The following is a 21,156-nucleotide window of genomic DNA, read 5'->3' on the forward strand; positions in this document are numbered from 1 at the left end:
AGTAGTACATCTTATGAGAGCAACTAGTGTAACTTTCCCAAACTCAAGGAATAAGAGGCTTTTCTCCCAGCTTAAGAAACTTTCTTGCAGGCAGATCTTCACCCGAGACTCCGAGTGCACGGCTGTCTGTCAGGATTGCTAACATGAGCAGACACTGCTTTCATGTTTGGGAATTTTGCCATTGACTTCAAAGTACTGAGATATAACACCTTGTGTATTCCCTAAACACACTTAATAACAGCACCTGACACATTCAAAGTGCTTAGACATGTTAAAGGTATTGTACAACATTAGCAAAAAACCAGGAAACCCTGTCTAGGTGGTTCATGAGAAATCTGGTAAGCCAAGAGTCTATCTCTGCATCAGATACTTATCTATTAGCCAGCTAATAACTGTGTGACTGCTTCTCCAACTGATCCATACGGCCACAAGCAGGGACTACCTTCTGGTGAGCTGTGGAGACATGAGATTATTCATAATCCTCTTAAATCATAACTAAGAATACAGATTAGAAGGTGTAAAGCATGCAGTAAATGTTCTAAACCCAACACAAACACAGCCAATCTCAGTCTGAGTCAGAGCCTGCATCCTGGGAGCTCGCTGAACTCCTTCTGCAGTGCAGCTCTGGGGGTGCAGGCAGTGTGTGGTTTGGCTCCTGGGGCTGGCCTACTGTGACACCCACACACCAAGCAGTGCCTGGAGCCAGGTCAAAGCAGACAGGAGCAAGGTCAGCCGAGCACGGCAGCACCACTTTGGGGACAAGGCCATTGGGCTAAGAAATTAATGTTCCCCTTTGCTTCAGGGCAAGCAATGGAGAGAAGGAACAGCAAGATCTCCTTGGAGAGGAACAAAGTGAAGGCCTTTTGTCTCCAGACAGCTCAAAAATAAAATAAAAACATGGTTCATGGGGTGGTTCTTAAAACATGGAGAAGACCACCATCAGGATCTCAGCACAGGTCCAACTGGAAACAACATTGAACCCACTTCATCAACATCTCTTAACTTAGCCAAAAGTTGTCCAATCACAAAATCACCAAAGTTGGAAGAAACCTTCAGTATCATCTAGTCCAACTGCCAACCCAGCACCACCATAACCAACCCCTTATCCACATCCCCGAGTGACTCCACCACCTCCCTGGACAACTCATCCTAATGCATGGCTACTCCTTCAGTGAAAATTTTTTTCTAATATCTGATCTGAACTTGCCCTAGCACAACCTAAGACCATTTCCTCTCCTTTCACTTGAGACACAGCAGAAGACACTTACCCCTCCTCAGCTGTGTGCCCGTGGATGCATTCACAGGTGTCAGTGGGTGTAACCTGACTCCATGCAGATGACAACCCCTATGGTCAGCAAGCTGAACTGGTGCCACTGAAACCAGCCTGAAGCAACAAACATTTGGACCAAATGTGCAATTATAAACTGCATGATCCTGTACTTGGTACTTGTGGGAATACTACAAGGAGGGTCTTGAGACTCTTCTTGGAAACAACAGAACTGGCACCAACCTTTGCAAAAACCTGCACAGCTGCTAAAAAGCACAGAGGATACAATGCTGTACAGGACATTTCTAAGGTTCTATCTAAGCTCACTGATGTTGAGCAAGTACTCAAGGCAAGTACTACAGCAACACAAAAACACATTCCAGAACACGTATTAGTCAGGAGATACACACGGTAATTACTAATGAAAATCATCCAGTCTGTTAGCTGTTTTAAACACCAGGCTAATGGTATCAGCAGCAGGTTTATATGTGGAACATTCTTCCTCCAAGCACTTCTTCATATTACTTTCCATGTGGGATTCCTCAGGTTTTCATAGCATTTATCTACAGAGTTTCCCTGTCTACAGTAACAGCCAGAGATGCCCGGTTTGATGCTACAATTATAACTACCGTGGCTTGAGACTGCCAGCATACATGCTCGTACCAACAAACAGCAGGAAACAGAACTCCTGGATCCTGGAAATCTGTGTCCTGACACTTTTGGAACCTCAACAATTTGCAGGTACAAGATGTTTTACTTGCTGCTAACCTGCGATATGCAATACTTGCAACCACAGCTGCTGCGAAGCCTCACGAGTGCCCTGTAGTACTATCCCTGTGTACAATGCCGGAGCCACCTTCACGAGTGTTTGTAAACATTTCGCCTTCCAAGAACTTTCCACTTGAAACACGACTGCTAATATATTCACATCTGCAATAATTAGATGCAAATTTATAAAAAGCCACTTTCTTGCTCAACTGAATTACTGTTCTATTAATAGTGATGTTCAAATGATTCTGAAACTCCCCACTGTTTAACTTTGAGGGCTGCTCATTTTAATTTGGAAATTTACTCTCAGCTGTAACTTGACAAAGAAAGTATTAATTTGTTCACATTTATGAGGCATGTACATGGTTCAGCTTTCTCCATTCATAGGTCAGACAATAAATTGGTTTCTCTGAAAAAATACCTGATGAAATATTCAACATAAGGCATTCTGTAGCTCAGATGTGTACTACAAACTGCAGTTTTACTGGGGTGTCCCTGTTGGTTGGCTCTGGCACGTACACCTGCATGTTTTATGCTTTGTCTGAAGGAGGAAGCTCCCACAAGTGAGGAGAAGGCTCTTGGATACAGGTCACAAGTTGGTGTATCAAAACTTAGACAAGAATTTAAAAAAACCCTACCATACATCAGCATATTTTCCCCAGACCTTCAGAGAAAAAGAACCAAAACCAAACCCAAACCCAACACGAACTAGACCTTGAATATTCTTTGTCATTTCAGTTGTTTCTACAAAGAGGAGGAAATCAACCAAGATTTATCCAAAGCCAGAATGAAAGCAAGAGGACACACTCTAATGTAGGTTACACAGGTTTCCTCTGCGCTTCACGTTTGACACGGTCATTTTACTCCTGCTTCATTTTTAGTAAGTGGCAAATACCATTTACACATTTGTTTCCCATCCAGAAAAAGATTTAAATAAATCAATTCCTCTCTCATAACCTTGTGGCATTTTCCAGTTACGACACCAAAACCCATTACAGTCTGATTATTTTTGATTTCTGAACCAAAACCCTGAAACCCGCTTCAGCTGTACTCGAAACAGAAGCAACGAGACAATGAGAAAAAAGAAAGAACCACCACTGAACACTTGGTGCGACCACCCCCCCTCACACAGCTCCGTTCGCATCGCCACTGCCGGGGAGAGACCCTCTTCCAGCCCGGGCAATGCTACCAGCGGTGTCGACAGGGGCGAGGGGAGCCCGGCCCCCGGGGAAACCTCTCAGGTCCGACTTTTCGCCACCCACGACCCGAGACAAACTCCAGCGTGGGGCAGCGAGCGCTCCCCCGCCCCGCGGCTCCCGGAGCCGTGCCCAGGCACCCCCGGGATGGCAGCGGCCCCGGGGCTGCCCCGGCCGGGGCACCGCGCCCTCGGTCCCCCGCAGGACTCACCGGAGATCTCGGCCTGGGGCACGCCGCTGAGGCTGAAGCCCTTGGCTCCATACAGCTGCCGGACCTCGGCGCAGCTCCTCGCCTTGCTGCCGCTGTCACCGTGAGCCGGGGCGGAGGCGACACACAGCAGCCAAAATCCCCACGGGAAGACACGCATCCTTCTCCGCTGGCCCCGCCACCTGCCGCGCGAAGGGCAAAGCCAAGGTCCCGCGGCGCGGAGGCGGCCGGGGGGGCGCGGGGTGCGGCCCCCTCCGCGGGCAGCCCCGGCGGGACGGGCGGGCGAGGGCGGCGGGCGGGAGAGCCCCGACTGCCCGCGGCGTGCGGGGAAGACGCCGGCGAGTTCAGCCCCGGACACCGCCGTGGCTCGGGCGAGGGGGCAGAGATCCAAGTTCGGCCGCGCCGCTTCAAAGCCCCGGAGCGTGAACGCGCAGAGGGCTTTTGTTCTTAGCGCGGCTGCATCCCCGGGCAGTCCCGCCGCGATGCTGCCGGCTGCGGCGCCGCCGGGCCGGGCGGAGCGCGGCGGGGCGGGGCGCGGGGCGGGCTGCGGGGCTGCTCCCGCGGCGGGGCCGGGCCGGGCTGGGCTGGGCTGTGCCGGCACCGCTCCACCTGCGCGCCGAGCGGCGGCGGGGCGGCTCCGGGCGGGCAGGGCTTCCCCCGCCGGACGTGGCATCACGCGGCCCGCGCCAATCCCGCGCGGGGCGCAGCCCCCGCCCCGCCCCGCGCCCCCGCCGCGGGCGCTGCGCAGCGCCCGGAGCCGCTGGAGCGCGGCCGGGAGCATCCCCGCGGCAGCCCCCGGCCGGGCAGGACGCAGACAGCCCCACAGCGCGGACAGCACTCGGGGGGCCGCACGCCGTCCTTTGGGAGGGATGCGGTGACAACGCGCATCGAACCCTTCTTTGTCTGCGGCGCGGCCCGGGTGCTTAACCTGAGGAGCCCGAGTTCCGCCAGCGTGGTGGGAAAACAGCCGTGTAGAAGACTTAAATCATTCCACACTTAGACCGGCGAGGAGAAAGCAGTTCAGCTGACAGCCGGAGAGTGCCAGCAAGGTCCCGGGGAGGCTGAAAGTGCCCCTTTAAGAGCAGATGTGGGAAGAGAGGCAATTTTCTACGACAGATTGTCAGCTTTGGAGTTTACTTCCTACAACAGCCTGCCAGCTCCTGAAACTGGTGCTCTGCAGCTCTGCCAGCCGTGTTTTAAGCTGCTTCCCACAGAAATGAGGCATCTGTGATCACCTGTGTGTCAAGGCAATGCCCATGTGCTTCCCCCCAAATGATCTTGCAGGCTCTTGGCCAGCATCTAACTTGCTTCACGACAGACAGAAGACTCCCGTGATCACTCCCTGAGCCTTTGGAGAGCAATTGTTCTCTGTGAAAAAAGGGGAGGGAATCTGCCCATGCCTCAGCTGGAGCACTTGTGTGCGCTTAAACCTTATAAGATAGCAGAAACCCCACACATAAACACCATCACTGTGCCCCCCAAAAACCTAGCAAAATTAATCAGAAATTGTAGCTTTTAGACTAATCAGTCACCCAGATATGCAGAAATAGATGGGAAACTGGTGTCGTTGATCTCATTGCTTCAGAACTGCTTGTTCTCCTGAGAAATGAGTAAGGGAGAAGTGACTGCAAAGTAGGAGCCACGGGGAGTGGAAGGATGGCAGTAGGGAAAAGTTGTTTCTTTCCTATGAAATCACCTAAGGATTTCCTATTAAATCTTCCTAATTAGATTCATCTATGAGATACGGCAAAGCAGATCAAGAGGACAGGGAAAATCCCTGCAAAGACAGGGAGAATTTTGTAATGAAGATCATGACTAAGGTTACAATTACCACCAAAAGTTAATAGCTATGAGTCAGATACACCCCATACAGTCCAAATCTTAATTCTTTCACTGATGACATTGTGCCTTTTGGCCTCTTGCATCATTTCTCAGTGATGCACAGTTTAGAAACCCAAGGCTCACAGAGCCCCAAATCTTGGTACACTTCAGCTTGGAGCTTGCTTTGGGAGCTTTCTGGAGTGTGGAAATACTGTTGTTCCTGGAAATATGGGGGGGGGGGGGGGGGGGGGGAGAAATCTGCCATGGATGGAGTCTGACCTACCCTGTTTTTGAATGAGAAGTCTTTTGTAAATGCAAAAATACTGCGCACTTAAGAGGTTACCAAGTAGGTTATGTGGCATGAGGTTATTTCAGCCTGTACTCCTGGGGATGTATTATAATTTTATAGCCATAGCCCTTTCCTCTCCCCAGGCTTTGAACATATCACTTGAAGACCTGTGTCAGAGATTTAATCTAACTAACCTGACTACAATAACGACAGAAGAAACAAGCAGCAGAGGAATCTGTACATATATTGCTGTGACTAGAGGAAAATCAACGAGTGAAAATCAAATACTTGCAGACACACAGGTAACAACAGTCTCACTTGGGTCTGTTGAGGGGAATGAACTCCAGGAATGCAAACTCCAAAGAGACAAAGCACTTGATAGAGAAGAAAGGCAGAGTCATAAACCTTTTACCTGGTCTGGCTGCTACAGAATTACTTGGGATGGGTGACATAGGGGACAAAAGCAGTACCTAACTTCCTTTTTTCCTTCTCAAAGCCTGTGATTGGATACTTGTTGCTGTTGTATATTGAGTGCTCTGCCTGTAGTGACTTTGGGAAAGCTCTCTGTAAGCAAAGAGCTCTCTGCACTCATACAGCTACTGAAGTGCACTGAGACACCAACTGCTGGCAGAGAAAGAACTGGGACTGAAACTTGAGTTCTGGCCTTGGAACCATCCCCTGAGCTATACATCATTTCACAGGCCAAAGTATTTCCCTTCTTCATATACGTCTCACTTCCCCCAGATGGGTGACAGTGCCTGCGGCAGGGACTAAAGTCATGTCATTCCCGATAAAATCCTGGGAGACCTCAGCACGCACTCTACTTACTCACATGCACTCTGCTGTTCCCCGGTGAGACACCAGGCTGCCAGCCCCAGCACAGATCACACTGCCAGCTCCCAGGCTCTCCTCAGAAGCTACAGCTGAACTACAAGTTCTGCTGCAAACCTCCAGGATTAAGTGACCATCAGCAGGTCATTTATCTCCTAAACAGTGGCAAAAGTGTTTCTTATCTAACCACCTGCCTTTGAGATGCTCACATACTATCATAATGAGAAGCTTGTAAGTAGACAAATTTAAAATAAACCCAAGCTGATATGAGCTCTTCAACAGAGAAGATATCTGCAAGTCTGTACAGGATCCTATCCTGAGCAAACAAATCTTAAATGGTGAGGCACATCTCATTTTGCTGTTAAGTTTGTATGCACATGCAGGATTTGATCTAGGTACATTTTAAGCAAATTGAAATAAACATCTTCAAAGTGTCATGAGGAAAATGTATTTTTGGCATCCATTGTAAATTGGATTGTGTATATATCTGAGGACCAGATCCAGTTTGTGAACATCCTCAGCTAAAAGAATGGAACTTGGCAAAAAGTAAACAAAAGATTGTCCAGAAAGAGGCAGAAAGAGCCAGAACTGGTAAAGATAAGAAAAGGCAGGGTAAAACACAAAGATGAGTAGACAAAATGCAGAGGAGGCAAAAAGCACACAGCCAGCCAGCAAGATAGCCAGAGGAAGACAGAAAATCCATCCTGCTCTGGAGATCACCTCTTGACAGTCCTGACAAAAAGCACTGCCCACTGAAAAGCTGATCCAAGCATTATGAAGCAAGAATGATGAAGAGCCAAATCATCTGGCACAAGTGGGGAAAGCTACCCTTTAAAAACAAGAAGTGAACAAAGAAGCTTTCTACAACCTCAATTTTCACAGAGATGTCTTTGTTTCTCTAGCACTTTCCAAAACTTTTGCAATGCAGTGGACATGGCTCTCTTTTTCACCTTGATAAAAGTCAAGAACTGTACAGACAGCAAAGCAATTACGCCCACCAGACTTCCAGCTGGTTCCAAAATGGACCTATGCTGAGTTACAGTTACAGCAACCTGGAGTTTGACAGCAAAACCAAAACAGGGAAAAACCCAGATAGCCATATTAAATTGCATTGTATCCTTGATGCCACATAAAAGAACAGTGCATTCTCATTTGAATTCAGTGGTGTTTCTACTTTTTTCCCTATGCATCAAGTGCAAAGTTCACTCAGAATGGGGAGTAGGGAAGGAAGAGAGATGGGCAAAGCCTAACTGAGCTACAGCTTTCTTGCTCTTACCAACCTCATGTAATGAAACCCTTTGCCCCTTTCCCTTAGCCATTTTTATGATACTTTTGATTCTCTGGCAGCATCAGCAAATCTGGCACCTTTAGATTAAAAATCATCAAAGCAGGAGTGTTTTAGTACCTCTTCTGCCCAATTCCTTTAATCTCTGAAATAGCTGTTTCCTGCAAGATTCATGAAAGCCCCTGCTGGTCCCTGCCCCCCCAACACTGGCTGGTGTTCAGCAGAAGCTGGACATGTGTTTTGCTGAATCAAATCTAATTAAGTTATTCAGAGGATTTACTAGATTACACCTTGCTATCTGCAGCTACTTACTTCTTCACCGGTTCTCCCTTCATTGGAAATCTGGCATCTTCTCCTCCCCTCTGCTCACATTCCCCCAAGAAGCCTTTCTGACATGCGCAAACAGCATGTGTCTGGTTGTTTTGAGCACCAAAAATATCAGATCAATCCCCTTGAATTGCTGGGGCATCTATGTACAACCGACAAATCCAGCTTGATCTCAGTTGACTTTGTAAGACACCATTTGCCTTCCCAAAATACTAAGACCCTTTGGGATTTGTGTGCCCAGATTAATTAACCAAGGATAGCGTTCAGTAGAGGTACAGAGTTGGGGACCCTTCCCAGGTCTTGAGGAAGCCAGACTGAGGCCCCAGGGCAAGGACAATCACAGTTCTGGCTGCCGAGTAATAGAGGAAGAGGGGCTGCACAGAGGACAAGTGCAGCAGTGTACGCCAAGGCTGGGCCGAGCTCCTGTTTGAGCCTTTGGTGGAACAGACCAATTCCCTTTAAATGGAATGCTGTATTTCCCCAGTTTGGCTAGTGCTAGGGATATTAGGAACAACTAAGTAATGTCAGACAGAGAATCTGGCTAATGCAGGTAATTGCCACTCTGTGCTGTGTTTTGAATTGAACCACCCAATTTTACAGCAGAACTTAAAGGAATGTATTGCTTAATGACCTCTTACCAATGACTCCAGCCTGCTAGACTGTACTTGTATTATATATGAGTCAGAAATTTCCCAGCAGAAAGAAGTCTAAAAGGCCAAAAAAAAAATAAATGCCATAAACTTGTTAGAGAAACTGCTGCTAATTTGGTCTGCCCCAGGAAGTACATTTCATCCTTTCTGGACACTTTCAGTAAAGCTTTTCCCACCCTCCAAAACATTTGCAGTAATGAACAAAGAATATGGACATGGCACTTGAATTTGGTTTATGCTGGATAAGCAGAGCTTGCCTGGATGGTATTAAATGGCTCAAAATTTCTCCCAAAATTAGATGAGAAACGTGTCCTTTCAGCATGCTCCTATGATGATGTACAGAAGATTCCTCCCACTTCCTGCAAAAGTTGCAATCAGATGACTTCCTCTTATAATTCAAGAGATTATATCCTGAACCTAACTGCTTTTGAAAGAGATTTTTATGGTAAAAATCTCCCCCCATTCTCATTGTCATCTGTATGTGGCACTGACCTAAGAAAAACACGAGCAGGAACACACTCTGTCCCTAGGAATGCCAGCTCAACAGTGTGTTCCTGAGCACTAGTCCAAGGTACACTGGTGTGGGATAAGCATCCCAGACTTCTTTGAGAAGAAAACCTTAGGGCCATGAAGAAAGAGATGTGTGGACTCACCATACGGGCATCTGGCATCCCTAATGGAACTTCTCAGCTGGCACTTTATCCTCAGCTGTTGCTACATTAAACACTACAGACTAAAGCACTTAGATGAATTAATACAATTACCTTGCATTCTGCTCAAGTGTTTATTTTTTTCCCCTCACATTTGGTTAGGTACAACATAACCTGTTTTTCTAGGGAAACTGACTGTGAGGAAACACTGACAGCACTGTACTTAAAAGCACCCAACACCTCCAGCTGGGAGCAGAGGCTCTCCCACTCCAGGCTATGTCTGTGCTACAGGAAACACCCAGTGCTGAGCGGGTGTCAGCCCATGGAGCAGGTAAACCTGGGTTATCACCAGGTAGCTGGGAGGACAGCTCACAGCAAATGTTGGGCAGCTTTCCACGTAGGGGAGAAAATCTGACCTGAAGTTTGGAAATGTGTCCTTCCCATGCCTTTTTCTCTGCAGTGTTAGTGAGATAATTACCAGGTGACACATGTTTAATGTGTGCCAGCTTCACTTCCTATGTAACTGTACATGAGCAGAGTTACAGCTGGAATGAATTTGGGCCAGTGTGTTTTTCATTTTGAGACCTATGCATTTTGTAACACAAAGACAGTGAATGTCTTTGTGTCTATGGCTACAGCATTTTAAAGGTACTCCAGGACCAAGCCCTCAGAAGACAGTGTGATGCCAGTGTAGGTACAGCAGTTCATCCTGGCTGAAGATTAAGTACCCTTATAATTACACATCCTCGTGTAATGTCACTGTTTCTTTGGTCAGCACCACATAAACATCCAGAGTTGGATTTTTCAAGATGCCAGACAACACAAACCCATCTTCTTAAGATTAAAAATAGAGCTCTTAATCTGATTTCATTTCCTCAACCTGCTAGAAGCCAGAGAGCATGAATACAAGGAGATGCAGAGACATGGGGTGTTAGAAACTCACCAGGACACTCAGTTCTTTCCCACCAAGTTTTCAGTTTGTTGGTTGGTTTGTTTTTACGGTGCTACTTTTGAGTATAGCCTTCAAAATAAATTGTTTGTAATAGCTATGTATTTTCACACCACAGACATAGTTTTGTGTTAGGAAGGACTTTTCTTCTGTGGCTAAAGGAGCAAAGCTTAGTTCCCTTGCCTCTATTGCAGCAGATGCCAGGGACATTGCTTTTTAAAGCATTTTAAATAGAAGTTAGTGGACTGGGGGACCCTGGAGCACACTTTCAAATCTTCCTTGCTGCCTTACAAAAGCTAAGCAGTTAGGTGCAATGACTCACTCACACTGACATTTTTGGGAGAGAATGATGCCTTTTATAATAACATTGATATTCCTCCATTGATGTCTCAACACTAGCTAATTTAGAAAAGAAACATGTAGTGCAAGGTTGAAAGGTCACAGGCCAGCCAAAGAACTCGTGAGATCATGGGACCATGAAAGAGGCTTTGGCTTTAAAATAAAATACCCTTTTTTCTTTTTGTTTCCTTCTTTTAAGGAAGAGAAAACTTTTCTGAAAGGCCAGGAATTTAATCTGAACTCTTCTTTCACATACTGTACAAATAAAAACTACACTGCAGAACTACTTGGGGGGGTTCAGTAGAGTTTATCTCCAGAGGTCACTTTAATCTATATTGAGTAGAGAAATAGAGGGAGAAGGAAGGACACACATTTACTTTTAGAAAGCTGCCAGACCTCTCTTTAAGCCCTGACGTTACCATTGTTAAGCCAATACCCTTCTTAGATTATTTTCCCCACAGTCTAGTGGGGACTCTGCAGCCTAGTGAGTGTGAAATTAAATTATGAAATATTGTATTATTTGTGGCTGTTCTGTTCTGCTCTATCCACACCATTCTTTTCCTTTTTCCAGTCTCCCCTATTTTTCCCATCAGATTTAAAGGAAAAGATAAACCAAAAAAAGCTTACAATATAATAAACTTGCATCCATAGTGATGTGACTGATATTTGCACCTTCAACAGACTTTAACACAGATTCAGGTTTGAGACTAAAATCAGGGCCAGATATTCTGGCTTTGAGTCCTTTCAATGACTGCTAGCTCATAAAGTATTCCTTTTTTTTCTTCCCCAAAAGAGGACTCTGTTAGTTTCTTCCCAATATTATGTGAATATAAAACTAATTACAGTCTAATTGAGACTCTTTCAGTTTCCAAGTGAAACAGAGCATCCTTTCCTTTATGAAGAAATTTGGAAATGTTAATGTGGGATATCAAAATGAGTTTGCAAAAACAAAGGAGGCCTAATGTGCTGTGTTCCCTCTTCCTTCCAGCACAGCAGCTAACAAATATTATTTGTTGATGCAATATATATAGTCCCTATATCTTAAGTATGAGAATTTGTTATTAAACCAATTAGGCACAGAGCGCTTTCATAACTATAGCTGCTCAAAATGAAAAAGACAAAGTGGTTTCCTAATGGAACATGCAACTGATAAGAGATTATTCTTTCATGTTTTCAGATATTAAAAAAAATAAAGACTGGCTCCTACAATGAAACACTGTATTTTATCCTTGCTGTCCTCTCAAACTTGCATAATAAAATGCTTAATTTCTGTGCTTTCTTGTTTTTATAACATTAACAAGGTCCATAAAGTCTGAGGTAACCAAGTCCCCTGTGAAGCTTGCTGAGCAGTAAGAAGAATTTACCACACTATCAGAAACTGCATGGATTTGCTTAGCCAGGGAAGGACTTGTACTGGATACCAGCGTGTGCAGAGTTCTCTGCTTAGAAGGAGACTGACCCAGTGTCACAGGAGAGAGCTTTTTGAAATCTCTGACTGCCTGTCCTTCCTAACTCCAGCCTGGTGGGAACAGGAGACTCCCTCCTGACTCACTTGACGTAAGAAGCTCATGAAGTACTTGGCTGTAATGAACTTGTAACCTGCCTTGCAGTGTGACACCCTGTCCTCAGACACACTGCAGGCTCCAACACCTGTGTGACTGGCATCAGCCTGATAGCTCAGGTTCAATTACCAATGCCAGTATCAGAATTTAGAGCTGTTCATTTAATAGCTGCTCCCATGACCTCAAGGCAGACAAAAGCTGACCCATCAATGGCTGCCATTGATTTGATGGGTCACAAGGCAAAAACACCGTGCAGTGTGTCCACAATGGCCTTCTTGGGTATGGAAGCACAGCAGTGTCTGTAAATCCTTATAAATTATACCACTATACTATCTAACCTTCTTATGTAGGCTTGGACAATTTCCTCCCTCCTCCCATTGCTCATTTTCCACAACTCACAAATGTCTGTTTCACACAAACAAGAAAAATGAGCTGGCAAACACCCTGCCCATAATTCAATTTTAAGGCAGAGAAATACAATTTTCCCCAAATCTTTCCTTCTTAATGTTTTGTGAAATGAACTGTTCAAAGCTATCTATTGAAAAGGAGATGAAAATCCTTCCCTTCCAAAAAGAAGCATAATGAATGTACTCTTCATTCTTCAAGAGATGCAGCATAGCCTGCCAGAGAAAGTCCTCTTATTCTCCATTTATGGGGCTTGATTAAGTGTTCTGTTCATGTGGATTTGAAAGTTTTGATGCGATTCTTTTAGTTGCTGCTTTTGTATATGAAAAACAAAATTTGAGATAGCCAAATGCAGAGGTAAAACCACAAAATTATTTTTGTCAGCTCAGTAGGGATGACTGGAACCTCTTGGCTCAAACTCTCCTTAACATTAGTGGGAATGTCACACTGCTGTTTATCCCAGATACAACTCTTGGCTGGAGAGATCCTGAGGCACAGAGTGCTGGAAGCTCAGAGGGTCCATGTGGAAGCACTGTTGTATGCTCTTCACTAGTAGCCAATGCCAAAGCCAGCCCTGTGCTCTGCCCCTCTCTCACATGCACTTTGCAGACTCAATTTACTAATGTGGTTATCTGAAACCATTTCAAATTACAGCTGCACGAAGAACAGCATTAAGGATTCAGCCTCCCAGAGAGGCTCTTTGTGCACTTAGATGCCTCCAGAGCAGCACATCATTCCCAGGACCAAGCAGCTTAGCTCCAGGGCTTCTGTATGCCTGGAGAGGGATGCTGAGGACAGACTCCTACCCTTTGTCCTGTCCTGCAGTGTGCCAGGAGCCTCCTGTTAATGGCTGTGCAGTCTTCACTCTCAGGGCAGTCCAGAGAAGTGTGCTGTGTCATGTGATACTTAGGAATATTTTGGGCAGTAACAGGTACAAAAACCCTCTGAGGTTTGTTAATGTCTTTGGTGTGGTTCCCTTTCCAGTTTGATATTTTTTTGTACCACATACATATAATGATGCCAACAAACAACACAGGTTACAGCTACCCAGGAAAGTTCATAAGAACACTTCACTCATCCATCCTGGTGAAACCTCTCAGCACGTCTGTGCAAACCCTCCAGTAACACCGTACGTAACCTTTCTCTTCTCCCACACTCCATAATCTCCCTGCTTTCCCTGCCTGCTGGTTTTGTCCTGTACTCAGCTAGAGGGGCTGCTTTAGGATGCTTTTCTTCCTGTTTGGGCAGATTGTTTTGCCTTTCTAATGCTCCTCCTGGTCCTGCCAGTCCTGGGAGCACGAGGCTCAGAAGGGGAACTGAACTCACATATTCCTAAGAGCAATCACAAAAGCTGAGGTGGATGAGCTTTAATTTCCCTTGTTTTGAATTCCATCAGCAGTGACCCACAGCCATGAAGAGGTTTTGTCTGCATGCAGTAATCAAGAAAGTCAGGAACTCACCTCAGAACTTGCTATGCAGGACTGCTTGTAGCCTTAGCTCTGAATGATTCATCAATTTATTTGATTGACAGGGTTGATAGAAGGTCTTAAGGGCTCTCCTGAGAATCAAAATCAAAAGAAAAATCCATATGTGAGGGTGCTCTATATCTTTCTAAAGCTTCTCTTATTTGGGAACTAAGCTCATCTACTTTTAATTTCATATAATGAGAAAGTATGGACTTACCTTAGTAAGAACATGGCAAATATTAATTAAGTACTAGCGACTAAAAAGAATATCAATAGCTACGAGGGAGGATAAGTCTGAGAGATTGGGGTTTAGACTGTAAAAAAATAATAACCAGAAAGCATAGGAATTACATGAAGTGCTTGTTAATTAGAGAATATTGAAAGCAGGGGGATAATAACAAATGTCCACTTTTCACCTGTGACAATGGAGACAACTCCTTCCTAGAATTAAGTTGCTGGTCTTTCTGTACATGGTGCTGTTAGAGTGGAGTACCAACATCATCACTGTTAGATCACGTACTTAATGATATGGAAGCATCAGATTGTGCCTTAATGTACCCTTCTCCCCTAAACCATGTGGTGGTTTTAGGCTGACCTCATGAAGCTGAAATACCCATTTCTAAGAAACCCTCTCATGAAAAAAAGTCAAAATTCTATCACTATTGCTCCTACACTGGCAGAATTTCAGGGGGACACCTGACTGACCTGCTGTATCCGTGGCTTCCTTCCCAGCTGAGCTAAATCAGTTAACATCAGCTGGGGATCTGCATCACATTTCTGGTTTCAGAATGAAACCTGTTTTATTAGGAGGACAGAGACAAACAAACTATAAATAAAACTGCATAAGGACTTTACAAATCAGTGCTTTAAAAACTTAACTTTTCATCAATCTAACTGCTGCTCTGCTCTCTGTGATGCCACTTTATCTCAGCAGAGACACAGGCAGCCTGTATTCTTTTAACCTCAGAGGCTGTCACTGGTCTTTGATATAGCAGCTGTCTCATAGCTACCACTAGATTTCAATTAAACCAGGCTATATTTAGGGTGAAAATAGGGTTATTTTCAACTGCCATACCTGCCAACTTTTATTCACTCTCAGCAGTAGTTATTTTATTTGATGTACCTGGTTTTAAGCTGTGCCATCCATAAAATTAAAAAGATACCCAAAACTGTGATGTATTTTACATTCACATCACCAAAAATCTATCATTAAAAGCAGCAGTTCTCCAGAGAAGAACACACTTTAGGGCGATAAATAACAAAATGCTCTCTACGCACAGCCAGGGTTGCTAGCACAGCCTTGCCATGGGGGGGGGGGTGATACAAATGATTCTCTGGTGCCAAGGAGAACTAAACTGAAAAATGTATTTATTTTTCACTGATCACAGGGGTCTGTTGCTAACATGGAAAGACTTGGTGTGTGGAACATCAGTGGAGCACTTTTGTGTGGTGTTCCAACCTAAAATGCTTGTTTTAGGGACAGATTATATGATTTGGGATTGAATAGTTCTGTCTCCTCACATTTTCACTTCAGACAGTCATTCCTTTCCTCCTCTTCTATCAATACCACACGTGTTTTGTCAGCAGAAAATGGGTGAAAGCGCCATAAACAGAAACCTCAACCCTTGTTCCCCTTCCTTATGGTGGGAAACACCATATTACAGTATTCCAAAATCCTGTAATGCTCAGCCCATGGTCAGTATGATGCACTGTCATAAAAATCTGTTCCATGCACAGACAGACTGGGACACCGACCTGGCATCAGGAGTGCCTCTCTAACAAAACGTGTGAAGAGCCCATGTGTTTAGATAATGCAATTACCTGCATGAAAAGATGGGGCACATTTTTACATAAACAAGAAAGAAAATCTTACTTGAGTCATCTAAAATTTAATAGGCTACAAACATGGCTAAAGCAAAAGATGACCCTCTCATGCAAAAGCCTTCTCATAAACAGTCTGTAATTACACTTGCTGCTGCTGTTTGGTTGATGGCACAGGCTTTATTAAGTGCAAGAGCTGTTTTTCTGTAAGGAAGCTTACTGGGGAGTGGATTAAAACAAGCATGATCACATCCTGACATGCATAAAATGCTGATTGTCTCACTTGCCCTGTATGCCAAGTGCTTACTCTTGCAAGGTATTTGGAGCTGTCAACGCCAGCTGAACTCAGAGAGGCAGAGAGGTGCTCAGTACATCTTAAAAAGCCCTTGGCATCGAGAGCGGGCCTCAGACACACTTGATGTGTGCCAATAAAACATACCACGGGAATGATGGCAATTACAGAGCAACTATTTGTATGAGCATTACTGGAACTCCATGGCCTCCTTCAGAGAAAGGATGCTGGCAAGACCAAAGGGGGATGCAGAAGAGCTACAGCTCTGGCTCAGAGGCTGGAAACCTGCCTGACCCTGACAGACTAAATGAAGCGAACCTGTGGCTCGTTGCATTCAAAATACAACATGAGAACAAGACTGTTTCAAGGGCCAAATGGAGACACTGAGAATGCTGGAATGGTTATACCTTGAAGTTCTGCAGTGCATTCTGCCATAGCCTTCAGCTGTGTATGCTTGGGTGTATTCATCACCTCCTTCAGCTGGGGCATAAAATGGACAGGGCATACCAGGGCACACTCATGGGGGCATTATTCAACATTCTGCTTTAGCACTGCTCTTCCAAGCAAGGCCCTAAACGCTGCCTTGTTCACTGTACTTTCACCAAGCCCAGCTATGAATATAGAACACTTAATTTTTATTGGTTTTTTTTTTAAGTGGCAAGATGGTATCAGAACACTTCAAAGCATCACAGAATGTATTTCCACAACAAAGATACCAAATGCTCATCCAGGCTGCCTTTTTTTTTTTTTTTTTTTAACTGGTAAAAACAACCCAAAAGTTGTGCTTCCCTCTCCTTATTCTTGCACAAACTGGATCATTTTGGCTGAAACTTACAAGAAAAACAAAACAAAAAACAAAAACCACTACAAGTGTTTCCTTACTTTGGAATGAAAATAACCCTGACTGGAAAATGAACCTAATGGTTCCACTTTGGCAAAATGATAAGCAATTGGTAAGAAAAGAATCCTACAGTGAGAAGCATGGAGCAACCATTATATATATCCCCAAGGCTGTTAAAGAGTGAGTGTGTGTGTGGAGAGGGAATTCCTCAAAGCAGAGAAGGATCTTCATTACCTGAGAGATACAGGTGTAAAAAAACCCTCTAAATGGCAGCAATTCAGATGAGATAAGATTCTTCTTTTTTTAACCACCAGGGAAGTAGATATGAGAGCAGCCCATTCAGGGATGTGTTAAAATTTCCATTTCTTGAAGTCTTAGAATCCCCAGCAGACATACAACTAAAAATACATTGGTTCCAACAGATGCTGGGAGATCAGTGCCAGAATCTTCCAGTGCAGTGGCCAGAGCTGTGTAGGATGGCAGGCTACAGAATTCCTTCTGCCCCCAAATGTTCCTCTTCATACAGTGAACACACTGAATTACCATGACTGTCTTGTCAAGTGCATGAGATTTTTTTGTTCTGAAACCTATGCCTATTGCTTTTTGGGTAGTTGGAGGTCTTTAAATCCTTTTTCCCCTTTTAGTGTGCACACCAAACCTCTCCTTTTCCTAGGAGCAATGCCATGACAGCAGCTGATCCCCACAAGACAAGGGTGCAGCAGAGGTTGCCTACCAAGCTTTCAGAACAGTTCTAGTGAGTATGAGCTTAGTATGTGCTTAAACTGTGCACTCAAAACCCATTGGCTTCCCAAAATTTTGTCCATGCCTCTGGAATCACACAGACACGCAGCAGTTCTTCTGCAAAACTTCCTGGCATCCCAAAGCTCCTGCTTCAGTACTAACCAGAGCAGAAGACCAAAAACTTGCAATCTGTTTTTCAGTTTGATTACCATTATTTCTGCCTCTTATGGCTTCCTTTTGCTGGAGTTTAGCACCATCTCTTATATTTTACCTTTTTTTGGCAATGTTTACAGATTCTTCACCTTCTGTTCTAGAGTTCAGAACCATTCCTGATGTCTCGTGTGGTTTTTAACTGCATGCCTAAAATACATCTGTAATTCCTTGCTGGATTTTCAGTATTCTTGAGCTCCAAGGCCTTCATGCCTCTCTAACCACTCCTTATCAATTTATTCCACCTCTGATTCCCATGTGCCAGTTGCCAATTTTTTCCCATTGCTCCTTATTGTGAAGCTGACAAGGAGCACAGCAAAACTGACACAGCGAGGCACAGAGATGCTGCAGGAAGAGCTCAGAATTGACAAGTGACAGTGGAAAAGTGGCAGTGACCAGGTTTTCTCCCTGAAATCTGATTTCACGTTCAGCATTCCTTGAGATGAAATAGCAATAAACAGGTCTTTTGGTTTTACTCCTTTCTGTGATCATATAGAAATATGACTAGTTTAGACCCAGTACTCAGAGGAATCTCAGTTTTGCTGGGATTATTTGATAACCATTAGGCTTGTACTTATTTGCTAAAGCTAAAGCAACAGATATCTATTATTGGGAGGAAGAGGAGGACTTCAAGGAAGGCCAGTGGGTCTGAGAAAATCTGACTGAATGTGATGGTAGGGAGGAACCAGGCAGAGACAGCAGCAGATCAGTTTTGCTGACCAACTGAAGGCTCATTAGTGTGTCAGGAAAGGTTTGTGGCCCCAAGCCCCCACTGGGCTGTCAGGCACAGGGCTGGGGGACCCCTTGGGGCAGCTCCCTCTGTGCACAGGAATCTGACCATGGAGACAGCTCAAGGCCCAGGCTCTTTGTGCTCTACCTGCCTGGGGACACCAGGACAAATGCAAAGAGGACCTATTTTAGTCACTGCACATAAATAGTAGCCACCCACTGCAAGCAATGGCTTTGTTCTTCTCTACTCCAGTCCAACACATAAGGCTTCCACAGCAGCCTGACCTTAAATCTCAATTCACTCTCAAATCCCAAGGGAGAGGGAGCTCTGTGAGAACTCCTGGAGATGGGTCATTAAATTAACATTTTTGTCTCATTAGCTTTTGAAAGCAGCAGTTACAGCACGAGGGACTTGGCCTGGTGATATACCTACACATGCACAGCTTGCTTCTACTAAACCCATTAGACCACATCTGCCTAGAGTACATTTTTCTGGCCAGAACCCATAATATTAATCTCTGCTGTGTCCTACATCCAAAATCTAATTTTACACTTACTGTATTGGGAGATGCTGCATGAATAAAGGGATATGTCATTCTCACTCCTTTTGCACATGGAGCCACTCTGGGTCCCACTCCTGCACTGCAGGAATCACAGTCAGTTTGGGGACGGCTTGGGGACCCAGAGGACACCAGAAGCCCAAGAGCACTGGTGGGAGCAGGGATGGATGGGGCTCTGAGTAAGCTGGTACAGTGGAAGGGTCCCTGCCCATGCAGAGGGCTTGGAAGTAGATGATCTTTAAGGTCCCTTCCAACTCACACTGTGATTCTGAGAAACTGTGTAGAAAAAATGTGCAGAATACACCGTTCTGGATGAATCTGGTGAAAAAAAGACAAAGCTACCTTGCTCTGCTAATGCCGATGTTTCTATACTGTTACAAAATTTGATTAACACATCTAATAGGACAAGACAGTACCTAGCAGCTGTCAGTAAGTATTTAGCCTCTGGCTGGCTTGCTTATCCTGAAAAGATTAAAGAAGCTGCAAATGTACTTCACAGCAGAGACAAGGAACTAAACAAGATTATTAGCCTTCATGAGAATGAACACCAATAAAATGACACGGGAGAGCTTAATGCTATTTCTTGAACAAGAAGTCACTATTCTTTATAAACTTAATATTTCACAAATTCCAAGACAATATATCTTGGGAAGAACTGTGGGAAGTACTGAGCATCACAGAACCAGCATTTCCCAGCCACAGGTACCATGTGTGACGCAGTCTGTGAGAACGGGGCGTGAGTGCGCACGCTTCACCCCGACATGGAGGAATGCCATTCACAGATGTCTGTGCTCAACAGTCTGTGCTCAGTTTCTGAGAGGATGGCACAGAGAACAGGAGTTATTCTCAGGAACCAATATCCCCTGGGTTGTCTAGTGCATATCTGTCATTAATCTGATGGTGACATTTGGGGCTGCCTCATTTTACTACTGCTCTTATTGTTAGGGGTCAGATTGCTGTTAGCACAAGTTTACTTCTCAACCTTGCTGCACACTGAATCCCAGACTCTCAGGAGTATTTATACCAAAATTTTGGGCCAGGCAGTGAGAAATATTGTATTCCCCCTACAGCCAGGAGAAGTCAGAGCAGAGAAATGTAAATGGATGGAAACCAATCAGCAGGCAATCTAAGTGATTTAATGGATATCTGGCTCTGCCAGGCAGTACCCTACTCCAGGTTAAACCTGGTTTTAAGTGGGAGACTACACATTTAAAGCACCCTGCTCTACTTAAAGCTTATTACAGCAATCTACAAAATCAGTGGATTGCCTTTTGATTACATCTAGGAGACTGCAAACATCCCAGAGATGGGGTCTTTCCTCTTCTAAGTATTTGCACAGCGTGCAGGACCAGAAGTATCTTTGTCAGGCACTCAGGACCCTAATGGAATACAAACAACAGTTACCAGGAGGCAGCTGCTCAGTACCACTGTTACCTTAGGCAAGTATAATGTTTTGTATTAACTTAAAATTGACATTGAAAACAGCTGAATTAACCTAGTATTAGAGGTGTGTAGTCCATACTGTGCTGTGCTTCAAGGAATTTGTGAGCTAAACACCTTTTTTACCTACTCATGAAATTTTGACGTCAGAGTAAAAGAGCATTAAATATTAACTGATTCCTCAGAGGTTTAGAGATTATTTCTTTCTAAATAGGCTAAAAACCCTACAGTTAAAAATTATAGCTGAAAGTTTACAACTCAGCAAGTAACTTCAAGTTACAGTAAATAATTGGAAGACCAGAGCTGATAATAGAATTGTCTTCCCTGGCTTCTGGTCATCCTCTCTTTTATTGTTTCCCTCTTCCTGACACAGTGAATGGTGAGTGACTGGTGGTAGTCAGGTGGGTATAACATGTAGTACCTTAGGAAGTGTAATTTAGCATTAATTAGTACCACTTTAGATAAAGTTAATGGCCAACATAGTTGTCCGTTAACTAAACAAAACTTGA

The 21,156-nt window shown here is 44.6% G+C and overlaps 1 protein-coding gene across 6 annotated transcripts in view; it reads right to left on the reverse strand.

Annotated features, from left to right (window-relative positions):
* Positions 1-21,156, reverse strand: part of GPC1 (glypican 1) — a 294,023-nt gene that overhangs the window by 195,618 nt on the left and 77,249 nt on the right. For 5 of the 6 annotated variants that reach the window (XM_069024113.1, XM_069024114.1, XM_069024112.1 and 2 more), the window contains one exon: positions 14,008-14,105. Coding sequence is in view for 1 of the 6 variants with exons in the window: in XM_069024111.1 (XP_068880212.1) it covers positions 3,443-3,599 (157 nt within the window). In the remaining 5 variants the exon portion in view is untranslated. Of the gene's footprint in view, positions 1-3,442; positions 3,942-14,007; positions 14,106-21,156 lie in introns of those variants that run through there. The other variant, XM_069024111.1, reaches the window with a different exon arrangement.

Source organism: Aphelocoma coerulescens, chromosome 9 (assembly GCF_041296385.1).
Source record: "Aphelocoma coerulescens isolate FSJ_1873_10779 chromosome 9, UR_Acoe_1.0, whole genome shotgun sequence".
NCBI classification, from domain to species: Eukaryota; Metazoa; Chordata; class Aves; order Passeriformes; family Corvidae; genus Aphelocoma; species Aphelocoma coerulescens.